Here is a 14,199-nt window from a genome sequence, read left to right on the forward strand (position 1 = left end):
TATATATATATATATATATATATATATATATATATATATATATATATATATATACACACACACACACATATACACACACACACACAGAGAAAATAAAAAAAGCCAACAGCTTTTGTCGTCAGCAATAGCCTCACCAGGTTGTCATAGATGAGCATGGCCAGGTTACAGAGGGTAACGTTGCAGGTGTCGTGCTGCCCGTGAACCTGAAGGGCTCTGAGGACGCTGGTGTAGAACCACGTCACCGCCTCAGGGAGAAGATTACCCCCTACAACCTGAAAAAAATAAGTTCACCTTTGTTAATTCAAGTTTCAATAGGGTACCATATGCATTTCATGTCACAGATGGTCACTGCCAAAAATGACTACTTAACTATTGGTAATAGGCCCTGTGTGTGAAACAGTCTAGTTCAGAATAAGTGTCTTGATACAATCCAATCTAAATAATAATCATCTTCTAACTTTATTTATTACAATAGTTTTAGCTATATTGGGTACAGGTTTAACTGCACACAACTGCTCTGGCTGTATTCAACTATATTTCTTCAGTTACCAAAGAACACCACATGATCTCTCACTCAAATAATTAAAACAAAGTGTCATGGTTAGTCCTTTGAAATTGGCAATCAGTTTATATTAGCTGGGGAGTATGAGGCACAATGTTTAACTAAATGAAGTAATCTGTTATTCAGGCTGCAGTTTGAGTGCAACATATGTCTAGCATGAAGTCAAATTCCACTGAGCACTGAGGGAAGATTCAGAAAGAAAAAAAAAAAATCAGGTTTAAGATTCTCTTTACAATCAACTCAGCAGGATCAGTAGAAATTCCTTTGGGAGTAAAGAAAACGCTTTTATGTAAAAAGATCGATGCACAGAAAGGCTGCCTCTGTTTTTTTTTTTTATTGGGTGGACACAGTAATGGACAGTATAAGCAATATAATTTAATTCAGTATTGATATGACTTTTAACACACTTACAATACTTCTGTATACATGAAGGCGGCATTTGTCCCTGAAGTTTGTGTTTTAGTTTTTTTTAAAGTACATATTTTTAAAATGTTAGGTTGAAGCAGTTTGATAAACATGGAAAAATAACCGTCAGTAAGTCTTTTTTGTAAGTGTTTAGAGGCATCTGTTGTGGGCATTATACATTGTCTTTTATAACCTCATGTTGAAATAAACTGATATTTAGGTATAAAGCAGTTACCTGCCGCAGGAGGTTCCAGCAGACCATGGACGCGGTGCGGTGGCAGTTTGTGGTGTCCTTCCAGGAGAGTGAGGTGAATGAGAGGGTCAGCAAAGACATATACACATCCTGCAACAGAAAAAAGCAAACCATCCAGTTCAGAAGCATTATTTAAAGTCACAGTGCTTTTTTTCAACCTGAGACTGACCTCATGTTTAAGCAAGCATTTTCCAAGTTCAGTCAGCTCTTCCATGGGCTGTGGAGATGATGCTGCCTGAACCGACTCCATCGCCACATCCTCCTCTGGAATAGTACGTCTTTAGAAAAAAGCATTCACATTTTTCTCACTTGAACGTAGAAATTAACTCTCACCATCATTTTCCTCCTTATTTGCTGCTGCTTCTGGCACCTTTCTGGAAATACAGCTCACATCTAAAAGAGGAAAGAAGATTGTTATTCAGAAGCCATCATAACTCACATCGCTGGGTTAGAGAAAACGCTGATCAAGCAGCTGTGATCTACCATACAGAACTTCTAAAAACTCCTTGTATGCAGTCTTCTCAGCAATCAAAATACTTTGAAAGCACTTTGCTGACAGAATTGCATAAGATTAATAAGACTTCAAGTAACATCTTTAGTGAAAAAAGTGCCACATATCTAAACTAAAGACAGAGTAGCCGTCAGATGAACCAGATACACATTTTTTGATTACAAATAAACAGTAGAAAGAAAACAACAAACTTAATCTAATCTAAACAACGAGCTCTACGTTCCCCACCATGTTTACCATAGATAATACCATCCTCCTTCCCCGTCAATTTTCCTGTTACACTCAACTCTTAATTATTGTAGTGGCAATTGAGGTAAAACAAAAAAAATAAGTTATTTTTATTTGATCCTATGTGGGTATGTTTCAACCCTCTCATAACACCAAAGTGTTGAATGTAGCTTGGTTTAATAACTGTGCAAGATGTTTTTCTATTTACTTGATATAACAGGCAACTATAAGCATGGCATATAAATTGTACTTGTATTAATTAAATAAATGGTTCACAATAGTGACATGATATTGCTGACAGGTTTTTTTATGTAAAATACAAGTGAAACCAGTTGCTGGCTGGACTTACTGAGAAGATCCAGAACCTCCCTGGTGAGCAGACGAACAAGCTGCTCTTCCAGCATCTCCTGAGTCACAGCTCTGTCCTCTTGGATCACCTGCTCCTCCTCTTCTTCCCCACTGATGACACAGGAATGTCATTATGAAACCGATTTCGGCATTTTAAAAAATAAATTAGCTGCTATTAACGAAACTGTAAAGCTTAATCATTTCACAACAACTTACTTTACAGAGGACCTCTGGTTGATGACCTGCCACTTTACGTTCAGCCTCTGTCATATAAAGCACAAGTCCATGCACTTAAGAATGGCACAATTTAATGCTTTATGTTGCAGCCCTGCCCCTAAAAAATCTCACAAACAGCATACTGACCTGCAACATGTAGGTGAACAAAGGCCCCAGCAGGGGGCGCAGCAGACTCTCGTGATACTCTGGAGGACAGGAGAGCACCAACTGCTTTAAAAACAGCCGTACACATCTGTTAAGGCAAACAGTTTTCATCTTTATGCTGATATAAGGTTACTAACTCATCTAGCAGACACACAAACTGGCAAATAAAAAAAAAAGGATATGAATAACAGAGCGAAGTCTGTGATCAGGCACATGGTCAAGGGAAGCAAAGGCAGAGCCGATGATTCCTTCAGCGAGTCTCTCCACAGTGTAAAACTCCTGTATCAGAGCTGGACCTGCGTTACCCAGGATATGGAAGCTGCAGGGGTGAAGAGCGCACAGGGAGGCAGAGAGGAACTGAGACAGCATCGGGACAAAATACAAACTAACAGTCAAAAAACATCAAATCTAACTACGACAAGGGAACAAAACATACCAGTTTTCAAATAATGAAGTAAAAAACCCCTGCATCCGATCTAGAGGGCTTTTATTCACGGGAGCATCATAATTATCCTGACTAGGCTGGGGGAGACCTAAAGAAAGAAGTTTAAAAGGTTAAATATTTAATGACTCCTCACGTTGATTATGATGATAATCAGGATAGAGAAAGCTTTTCTTACCAAGAATTATGAATTTATCTCCATCTATGACATCGTATGCTCTGGAGAAGGTCTCACTAAGACGAGCAACATTCTCAGGTATAAATAAACTGTTCTGAGTTCTGAAAAAACAAAAAGAAATTAAACCCATTACGATAATATAATCTTTTATACATGAACAAATTTAACATCAAGTCTATCAATTCCTGTAAGGAAACTAAAGACTTTAAAAAGTATAGATGGTTTTTGGTTCACCTAAATAGGTGGTCTTCCTAATTGTCAATCATTTTGGTGATATGTTTATGTAAGGTCATTCTAAATGCTCTTCCCGTTAGCTATCTTTTTCTGCGTTTGCACACTTTCAGGCATATATGTTTTGTGAGCTACGGTTTCAGACAGACAGTCATTGAAGCTCACCTTTCTCACCATGGTTATTTAAAAATGGCCAAGCCTTGTAAGAGGGAAAAATGTCTACCAACTGTATGAGAAGAAAAGAAAGTCCTCAGAAGAGACAAGAATGCTTTGCACGGTGAGGTCTCCCTGCAAAGCACTATGGGATTTGCTGTCACAGCGGCCCACTGTAGCCATAGGCTGCCGCTACCCGACAGCGGCGACTAAAAACAAAGATGGTGCAGGCACCGTGCAGTAGACCAACAGGGAAGTGTTTATCTGTCCTGACAATAGGTTGAATGAGTTCACTTTAAAGTCCTCACTCTATATAGTAATTGAGGGATTCAGGGTTTAGGGCAGACATTCAGACACTAAGCTTGTATGAACTATGAGAAGAGCAACTTTTAAACAGAGCGTGCACGAGAAGAAATGGACTTATGCATGCTCTCGCACACGCATTCTTCTTTAAAGTGGAGAGGGTGGGTCTTTTAAACGAAATGTGAGTAAATTTTCCACAATACCTTTAAAGCTAAGAGGATTGGAAAATGTCATTCTTTGATCAAAAATCTACAATGACACTATGAGGGAAAAGTCCACTTAAAATACACATGCTTACCTTATAAGAGCGAGCAGGTTGGGCAGGAAGGCCAGAAACTGAGCTGCACAAGGGTTTCTGTAGATAGGGGCTCCAGCAGGAGTGTAGCCAACCACAAATCCACCGGCTCTTGCTTCTTCTAGGTCTGCAGGCCAGCGTGCACGCTTTACCACCGCAAGCATCGCATTCAAAGAGAAGCTCAACTACCAGGAAACAGAAAAGAGCACTTCAGCTCAGGTGATGAACCAGGATCGAAAACAATACTGAACTTTTATGCCACTGTACATAGTCTTAAAGGGAGGGAGTCATGAGAAGAAGTGAAATAATCGATTACGTGAATTTGTGTAGTTTCTGTGTCACGATTACCGATAGCATCCAGTGGTGTATTTATTCCCCACTTACAAATGTCGACGATACAACACAGCAAAGATAAGATGGATGGGCTATGGATGGATGGATATGGATTTTTACAGCAGGAATTCAACCATAAAAAGCTTTAGAAAAGCTTAAATGTTTGAGGCAGAGTTTCAAACAGAAGCCCAAACCAAAATGGACACTGCAGCTGATTTCAAAGGTGAAACAAATGGCCCAGATGAAACAATGGAAGCTGATTTCTCCATTTGATTGACTGGATGCATGTTTAGCTCTCATAAAATTAGCAAAAATATGGTTTCTGCATGCATCACCTTCAATAGTGCATTACATCGTATTATAGAGGCACCGCATGAGCACTGATCTTATGATTCATTGTAAAAAAAAAAAAAATAAAAGTAAAATAAAACCTCTTTCTGACTGCCTAGCGCTGGATTCATTTTCTAATTTCTTCCCCCTCATGTTGACATCAAGGAACAGATTTAATGGGCTGTACTGCAGGTGAATGCATATTGGGAATTGGACTAAGATTAGTCAAGTTCTTCCTGCTTGGGCAATATTACGTACAGAAATTTCAGATGATGACGAAGTTTATTGGGAAAGGTTTTTAGGATTAAAAAAAAGCATCAAACAGTCTATAGGTTGGTACTAAAATTTGTCTTGGAATTAAGATCTTTCATAATAAAGAATAAACAATAATTTTTGCTGAAAATTAACACTGTATTCTAACTCTACTCTGCAGAATCAAACTTTGAACAGTGGAATTTAATATAAAGATGAAAATGCTAAATGATCAAAAGTTGCCAATAGTTTCCTCATGCATTCTGTGATGTAATAAGATGAACTTTTAGCCAAAACTTGCTTTTAATTACAGAAATTGTAGATTAATTTTTCATTTAATACAAAACACCAAACAAAGATCTAATCATGAGATGTTCTACAAGCCATATCTAATGGAGTCTGATTGTTTTTAATAAATATAAAGAGCGTTTTAGCAGCTTTAAAAACAACTGGCAGAGATGAGGTTGAACCTGGACAAGAGTCATGCAAGGAGATCTAAATATACTCAGGTTACTCATTTTTTATTTAAAACACGTTTTAGATGATTCTTGAAGGGGAAGTTTATAATTTGACTTTAAATATGAAGCATTAGTTTTACTACCCCACTTACTTCACCCCTGTTATGTCCTGCTGCATCTCCCTCATCCTTCGCCTCTGTGACAACTGTATCTGCTCCAACAAATAACAGGAACTTGACAGGATCCCAAAGCACACTGAAACAGACACAGGATAAATGTTGCTATAAATTTGAAATCATCATCGACATATTCCCAGAATCAAAAATAAAAGAAAAATCTACCTTGTCATCTCCTCCGAGGTCCACTGGGTGATTGTTGAGGTCATTAGTTCATCTAAAAAAGCCTTCTGCTTTTCAAAGTCCTTAAACTGGTTACTGATGAGAACCAGAGCTTCTATCTGGGAGCATTTCTCCAAGAAAGTCAACGTGGCATCGCTAGAAAACAACTCTTTGACATGGTTGTAAAACATATCGAAGCAAGGCTGTGAAAGAAAAACAGTAATAGCACCTGAAAAATCATTGGAATCCAGTTTTGATTCATTTTAACTGGGATAAAAACATGTTTTACCAAGATAAACTGGGGGTAATCCCGGCAAATTTTAATGATAGCCGAGCAGGCGTGCCTCCTAACATTCTTCACAGCTCGACTGCGAGGTAACTGAAACATGGTGGCATAGTCTTATATTTCAACGTTAGATGATGAAAAAAGTTTTAGCTGTTAAAGAGAAGCTTACCTTGTTTTCTGAATCTATGTGAAAAGTGACTGCTTTAAATAGCTGTAAAGACAAAACAGAACAGAAATAAGCAACCAAATCGGTTCTAAATCATTCAAGACACAAGATGCCCTTTTTCCATAACTTTTAGCGTCAGAGTAAAATAGATCGACTTGTATCCAACCTTGTAGAGAACCTGTGGCACGAACTCTGGCCTGTGAGTGACGAATGGAAAGAGGGCAGAGATGTTGCTCAGCACACAGGACAGGATGAGTGGGTCTCTGGTTTCGTAGTTCAGCACGGCCTGCAGGAGCTCCATGCTCTGATCTCTTGGCAACTTCTGGAAAGTTTGCAGGCAGCAAAATTGGAAATCATTACATTTCCTTCCTAAATCTGTCTCCTTTTTCTGTACATTGGTCATTTTTGTCACCTCATCATCCAAACTTTTGAAGATCTGATGCATCACACACTCCATAAAGACTGTGACTGCATCCCACTGAAGGACACATGGCGACGTCAAGGAACACAGACCCTCGGCCGTCTTAGCTGAAGAGAGACAGTACAACACTTTACTATTATTGGAAAAACAATAAGGAAACAGATTTTTATTCCAAATTACATCAAACTATATAATAGGAGAAACATCTAAAAATGTATAGATACTTTAACATTCTAAAAAAATATTGCATTGATTCAAAGCTGTCAAATATCACCCCAAACGGAATCAAGACTAAAAGGTAAACTCTTACAGGTGGCGTCTCCAGGATCAACTGGAGCGGCGATCTGAAACTGTAGCCACTCTGCAGCGGTCTGGAAAGCCTCCACTGGAACAATACGACTTATAGTCCTCAGAACTTCTCCTTGCTGCGCTCGATATACTTTTAAAACACAAAGAAACAAAAAATACCACTAGTTGAATAAAACAAAGCATTATCTCCTGTAACCTAATAAAAGAAATAAAACCAACCGGAGAAGGAAGAGCTGAAGTCTTCGTCACCGTCAAAGTCCATACGAGAGTACACACAACTTGGGCTGTCCTGCCTAGAAGGGAAACCAGTCTGAAAACAAAACAAAAACAACCTTTTAAACCATGCAGTTAAACATATTTCTCTTAGCATAACCTCATTGTTTTTGTTCTCCTTCACCCTGTGAATAATGCACAAAAGCAGCATCCCACCTTAACAAGATTGGTTGTTGATACTTTGAGGAGTTTGACGGCCATCTCCAGGACAACAGGGACTTTAGACAGAATCTCATGTCTGAACAAACTGCCCCATGTCATCATAGTACAAGATTTTAAAAACTAGATAATAGAAAAAAAAAAAGAAAAAACACAGAAATATCAGCTTTTAGTTACAAGCCACCTAGAACTTAAAAGAAAATGGTTAATTTAGGAAAAATGCAAGCCAATTCCTCCAATAATTAGCAGGAACTCACCTGACTGGAATGTGTAGTGAAGGCTAATAAGGCTTCTGTGTACTTGCTGAGATTTGCAGGAACTTCAACCTCTGGACATGAACCCTGTTGGGACACAATGCTAGATGTTGACATGCATTAAACACACGGTAAACATAGTGATCTATGTGCTGCCACACAAGGGAAAACTCACCACTAATGAGCAGAGCTGGAATCCTAGAGCGCACAGGACCTGACAGAGTCTCTTCAGGAAAATGTAGCGGCGCTCCACCACCTCCACTGTTCTAAATACAAAACAGAAATTATAAAAACACCAAGACAAATCACACACAGTCGTTGATAGTGCGCAGCCTTGTGACAGAACTTACTGTGAATTTGATGAATTCGGACATATTGCTAAATTATCTGCCGATCTGGACACAGAGAAATAAGTCTCATTATAACAAAGCCTCAAGTATAATCAGAGCCAGAATAAAGAAGCAGGGGAACTCACTGGGCTGCAGAGAGGATGTACTGGATGGCCACATCATTAAACAGCAGCATGAAGGGCCTCCTCTCCTCCAGCTTGCCCTGTGGTAGAACACCATAAGGACTATAACATAAAACTCTTCCTATTGCAAACACTGTCATAGCTAAGATTAAATACATTACAGTAAGACAGTATGGTGACACAGAACAAAAAAATCTGGTTATTTAAACTGTTTTATATGAGAAACCCTTAAACCCAATTAAAAGACCTGTTTCAGATGTGCAGTGTATTCTAATAGGTGATAATATAACCAATCAAAGGTGAACTAACACTAGTGCTTTAAAACAGCTACGACCTGAAAGGATAGAACCAGCTTCTCAGGCTGCAAGAACACATCATAGGTCTGACTTGCAGCACTCCCTTTAATAGGCAAACTCACATAAAGGGGTATGGTAATTGGGCTTTTACTGAACAAATAAATTTAACAGGTTTTAAATCCATTTATGGTCTCTGAAGTGTTCTCCTATAAGGTTTTATTTCAGATAATTTGCTAGAGAGAAAAATTACAAAATAGAAATGAGGATTATTTTAGCTTCTTCCTTGAACGGTAGTTAAAGCCGTTTCTTTCCAGCTAAGCTGAGACTCTGGGTGAAACACAGAAAAAAACTGGAGCGTCCTGATAACTGATCAGCTTTCATTTTCTAAACAAGGATACAACGATATTGTCAAACATGCAATATTCATCTCTCGCTAGTACAATAAAGACTTTTTAAACCTAAGCAACCTAAGCACAATGTTTGCATTATACCAAAATGAAGCAGTATGGACAAGTAATTTAAAATAAAACCCTAATTGCTGAATATTTTCCCCAAAACACAGTGGAGAGCTTTTTGTTCATCTCTGATCAAAAAGTCAGAAGCATGTCATTATGTCTTTAATAGTCAAGAGAAGGGGTACATTTCTCACAATTTTTAACTTATAGACTTTTTTTCCCAAAATATATTTATTGAAATTTTAGCAATTTAAACAAACATCTTGAACAATATAAAGAATATAATCACAGCAATATTTACGTTACTGTTCAAGTCAAAATAAAATACAGACAAATTGCCTCACACAACATTTATTCCAATGCGACTGATCACATTTCATGCTTAGCCTCTTATCATGAGAATTAAATTTGACATTATTTGTCCTCCAATAAATTGTCTTTGGGAACTGCGGTTCGCTTGTTCTTCAATCACTTGCACTTTTTTTTTTTTTAGATATTCAGAGTCTAAAGATAATCAATGAAGTAGTTCCAAATGGATTCAAAAAGTTCCTGTTTGTCCTTTAATACATACATGATTTTTTTCCAGAGGGAGGACAGATAACTTATAGACTTTTTAAAACACGAAAGACATGACTGTAGTTAGATAGTGTGTTATTAAAGCCCTGAGGATCTTTCAGGGCAGATGTTAATCACTCAAAGCTTTTAATATTAATAGTTAATTGTTTAATGGATGTTAGTTTTTTTGTTTTTTGTTTTTTCCTAGACCTAAAATGTGATATTTAGAACAGGCAGGTTTTGGACAAAAATTCGAGGAAAATGTGTGGTGAGACTCGATTAAAATTTATTTTGTGGAGTTATGGTGACTGCAGACACACTTATGCCATAGCTTAGATGTCCCTACTGATCTGAGGTATTTGGTAGGCACACTTCACTGCACAACTCATATTCACATTTCTAATTGATTCTTGTAAAAGAAACCGCAAGGACAAAGGTTTCAGCTTGGGACTTTAGTATGTATATAAGAAAATGCAATTAATCGTGCGTGTGTTTTTTTGTTTTGTTTTTTTAAACAGGTTACAATTTTTCAAATTGAACGCATTAAAGTCCCAGTTCTAGGGAAAACTAACCATCTCTCAGAGGAACAATGACCTTACAATGGGTTTTCAAACACTTTCTGAAGAAGCATTCATTCATGGTCGAACATGCAGACAAACAGTAAAGATTGCAGTTATATAATAAACAAAAAAGACAAATCCCAGTGCATATTTCCTGCAACTCACCTTCCGGCTCAAAGCAATAAGTAGGCACTCCGAAGCCTCCAGCTGCAGCTCAGGTTCACTCAGCAACAGGCACAGCATCTCCAGCAGTTGACAGTTTCTAGAAGTGATGTGCACCAGGCTCACCCAATCTATGTAGCCTGCAAGCGTATTCAGCGTGGCCACGGCAACTCGACAGTGAGCTTTGGCCTGTGAGTGGATTAGAATGTTAAAAATTTAACTAAAAGGACATAAAACAGGTCAAAGGTGAAAATAGCCTTAATTATATAAAAAAAAGATTAAGATTTTTGTGAATACCTTCACTTCGTGAACCGGTTCTTCTTTCTGAAAAACAAAATACGATTAGTCCCACTGTCAAATCATATTTGGAGTGCTACTATCGGAGCCCAAACTAATCCAGTGAAGACATAACTTACCAATCTGCGATAGTCCTCTACATTAATGTGCAAAATGGCCAAAATGAAGCTGAAGATGCTATCCATGTTCTGGGTGAGTGTCTGTTGGATGTCTCTGCGTCTCTGTGTGGGTAACGTCTGGAAGGTGATAACGTCCTCTGCCAGCCTCAAAAGGATCAGCATGACCAGTTCTGTCTGTGCCTCCTGCAAAAAACAAAAACAAACAAAACATTTCATAAACATCTAAAATTCTGCTTCTGAAATTCTATAAACTTGATGCAGAGAAATTAAAAAGATTCAGTTTTGGAAGGTGATGTTTGAGCTTCTTTATGCATGCAACTTTTATCTTACAATTTGCTCACTAATCTTGCTCCAATATTATCTGGTTAAAGTTAAAATAAAGTGCCCTTTAATTTTTCAACATAGAGTCTAATCGATTGGTGAATTTTATATTTCTATTAAAACACCAGCAAAACATTGATATTTGAGGTGGCACTGGCAACACTACAAACCATCACAATAACTTAAACAAATTTAAACTAATGTCATTTTTTGTAACAGTAGGCGTATTTTTGTAAGGAAGTAGCATGGGTATGACTCATCCTCTATTTGCTTGCAAACCATTAGGTCATCCTATTCAAACTAAACTATGCTGAGCTGGTTAAGGAAGCATGCTGCTCTTCTGTACTGCATGGGTAACTCACCCCTTGGCTACAGAGGGTTTCCATCTCCTTCAGCATATCTGGCCAATGCTGAGGCCATTCTCTTTTAATCATTTCTACCACGATCCGAGATAGTGCATCTTTGACGTGGCTCTCTTCCTCCAGGATAGAATGAGTACCCTGATGAAATCCAGTAACATCAGCAAATGTCAAACACAAGCTAGAAAGTGTAAGTTTTATCCGATTTGAAAAGCAGGATCTTGTTTTCGTTTATTTATTTTTTTACTTTTACTGTCACACCTACATTTGTTAGCAGCTGCATGGCACACTCCTTTAACTGGACTTTCTCTTGTTGCTGCATATTGTTCCATCTGAACCTGAATGAGGAAAAAAATACAATCATCAAACAATACAATTCTGATCATGGTAGGTTTTCAAGTATCACGTGTTATAGACTTACTTGATGACGTGCTCCAGTATTTGCAAGCCAAAGTGTCTCACTACAGCAGGCTGACTTTTGTCCGCTAAATGCAGGCCACATGGGACACAAAGGGTGCTTGTCTCTTTAAATCCTTCACAGAACTGTTTAGAGAGAAAAGTTGGCCTTATTAAAAGCAAATGTCTTGATTAACTATATATTAAAGCGCATGGGTTACACGTGCATTAACTTATTGCTAAGAACACGTGTTGGGTATAAAACCAATATTCGCAAACATAAAAAAACAAAACAATAACGAATAAATAAATTTGGACCCATTTGTTACGTAGATTGCCTGCCGAAAACATACCGGTTACTGATTTGACTAAATGAAAATGTATTTCTTAATTTCAATCTCATGTATTATTTGTGTGAATGTGAGAACATGGTTCAATACCGGTTACACTAGGCTAGCTCTCAAATGTTTTAGAATTAAACATGAAACTAAGGATAACTCTTTCAAGCAAATGCTATAGAGACTTAAAGTATTGAAAGCGTCAGTTTATTCCCATTCATAGTCACATCATGGAGAGCGTCCTACGGTCAAAATGACAACGTAAGCTAGCTAAAAGCTAACTAGCTAACGTTAACAGTGCTACCTTTAGGGCCTCCAGTCGGTAAATCTGGCTCGTTTCTGCGTCCATTATCACCATCACGGCTTTTATAAGCTGATCACACATGGCAGCCACCTGCTCAGCCATGACTTCAGGTAGCGTCTGTCACACCGTTAAGACGAAAGCAAGCAACTCCCTTATGCAAAGCGCCTACACTACAGTGGATAACGTGCAAACAGGGAGAGACCGACGTCGGCCAACGTGTGCGAAGCGTCTATGTTTGAGCCCTTTGGCTTGCCGTCGTTAAAATTGAAAGGTTTGTAGTTTTTCTTTCTTTACAGAAGGGGGGCCACTAAAAGAAAAAAAAGTTAACTGATTTTAAAATTTCATTTCAGTTTAATATGGAGGGGGGTTGGGGGGATTCTTTAATCTCAGAATACTTTAATCTCAGTATTCTGACCCTAATCTCAGAATTCTGAGTTTTTCCCATATTAAACTGATTTTAAAATTTTATTTTAGTTTATTATAGGAAAAAAGTCAGAATTCTGACTTTAATCTCAGAATTCTGACTTTTTCTCAGAATTCTGACTTTAATCTCAGAATTCTGAAATATTACGATATTAAACTTAAATAAAATTTAAAAATTTAAAAATCAGAACCTTAAAATGCATACAATGTATTTATTTTATGGCATATTGCGGTAATCACTTATGCCGATCAATAAAGTATGTTGTAGACTAACCAGTCAAATGCTAGCTTATGACAAGAGACAGTTTACATTTCTAGATTCACTGTTACAGTAAACATCTTAACATATTTTGATTCTTTTTTTTATCATTAATGTGTACTATACAGTATAATGTATAGTTTTCAGCATTTAAATTCACGTTAAAGTATTAATATGTATTTTATACATTTTTTTCGAATTTAATTTAGTACCTATTTATTATTTATTTATGGGTTTGTCTCCTTTTGGTCATTAATATAGTTTAACATTATGCAGCGTTTTCTCTCATTTTTATACATATGATTCAATTCCTCTTAATTTTCTTATTTAAAAAAACTGTCTATTTCAATATTTTATCAGTATTTATGTTATTATTAGTATCAGTGGTTTAATAACAGGAGTAGTAGTTGCTGCTGTTGCAGTAGGAGGCTAAATATATGACCTTTGATTGAAAAGTTTTTTCATTTTAATTTTTGTAATAGGCAATTTTATAGGTTCTATTCCCTTGAGACAGATAATTTTGTATAGTGGAATGGATCCAATTTTTTATCTATCATGTCTACATTTTGAATGATCTGAAATTGAGCAGTTAACATGTTGAGTTTACATTATATATATATATATATATATATATATATATATATATATATATATATATATATATATATATATAATTATTAGTTAACTACATTTAAATATTGGTAGTTTAAGACATTTATTTCTAGTTTTAATTATATAATAAAGCATTACATTCCAGGTTTCCAACTACTTGATTTTTTTTTTTCATTTTAGAGCAGTAATTTTAAAAGAAAAAAAAATATCTTGCCATTTTCTATTTAAGTCGTCCCACCCTGTAGTAAAAGATGAATGAGCTTCTTTGACAGTTGTGAAAAGACATACATCTCTGAAAACACAAGCTGACACAATGGTGTGTAAGAATTAATATTCTAAAAATAGAATATGACAGTATATTTTTTGCCAAAACATTTTGTGCAGCTAATACTTTGTTAATAT

At 36.8% G+C, this 14,199-nt stretch overlaps 1 protein-coding gene across 1 annotated transcript in view; it reads right to left on the minus strand.

Moving 5' to 3' along the window:
- Positions 1–12,717, minus strand: part of xpo5 (exportin 5) — a 15,308-nt gene extending 2,591 nt beyond the window's left edge. Inside the window, exons 1-31 of the mRNA XM_015397584.1 lie at positions 12,504–12,717; positions 11,887–12,008; positions 11,731–11,803; positions 11,469–11,606; positions 10,786–10,968; positions 10,667–10,693; positions 10,373–10,558; positions 8,345–8,421; positions 8,220–8,264; positions 8,045–8,135; positions 7,873–7,956; positions 7,613–7,738; positions 7,403–7,493; positions 7,185–7,313; positions 6,866–6,981; positions 6,620–6,775; positions 6,457–6,498; positions 6,291–6,380; positions 6,005–6,204; positions 5,816–5,918; positions 4,294–4,475; positions 3,309–3,409; positions 3,125–3,221; positions 2,871–3,007; positions 2,671–2,768; positions 2,524–2,570; positions 2,309–2,418; positions 1,554–1,613; positions 1,390–1,484; positions 1,203–1,310; positions 135–272 (exon numbers count right to left, since the gene is read on the minus strand). Of these exons, the coding sequence (XP_015253070.1) occupies positions 135–272; positions 1,203–1,310; positions 1,390–1,484; positions 1,554–1,613; positions 2,309–2,418; positions 2,524–2,570; positions 2,671–2,768; positions 2,871–3,007; positions 3,125–3,221; positions 3,309–3,409; positions 4,294–4,475; positions 5,816–5,918; positions 6,005–6,204; positions 6,291–6,380; positions 6,457–6,498; positions 6,620–6,775; positions 6,866–6,981; positions 7,185–7,313; positions 7,403–7,493; positions 7,613–7,738; positions 7,873–7,956; positions 8,045–8,135; positions 8,220–8,264; positions 8,345–8,421; positions 10,373–10,558; positions 10,667–10,693; positions 10,786–10,968; positions 11,469–11,606; positions 11,731–11,803; positions 11,887–12,008; positions 12,504–12,605 (3,354 nt within the window). The 5' untranslated portion in view covers positions 12,606–12,717. The remainder of the gene's footprint in view (positions 1–134; positions 273–1,202; positions 1,311–1,389; positions 1,485–1,553; positions 1,614–2,308; positions 2,419–2,523; positions 2,571–2,670; positions 2,769–2,870; positions 3,008–3,124; positions 3,222–3,308; positions 3,410–4,293; positions 4,476–5,815; positions 5,919–6,004; positions 6,205–6,290; positions 6,381–6,456; positions 6,499–6,619; positions 6,776–6,865; positions 6,982–7,184; positions 7,314–7,402; positions 7,494–7,612; positions 7,739–7,872; positions 7,957–8,044; positions 8,136–8,219; positions 8,265–8,344; positions 8,422–10,372; positions 10,559–10,666; positions 10,694–10,785; positions 10,969–11,468; positions 11,607–11,730; positions 11,804–11,886; positions 12,009–12,503) is intronic.
- Positions 12,718–14,199: the final 1,482 nt, after the last annotated feature.

The sequence above is a fragment of the Cyprinodon variegatus genome, unplaced genomic scaffold, assembly GCF_000732505.1.
Source record: "Cyprinodon variegatus isolate N-32 unplaced genomic scaffold, C_variegatus-1.0 Scaffold1, whole genome shotgun sequence".
Taxonomy (NCBI): domain Eukaryota; kingdom Metazoa; phylum Chordata; class Actinopteri; order Cyprinodontiformes; family Cyprinodontidae; genus Cyprinodon; species Cyprinodon variegatus.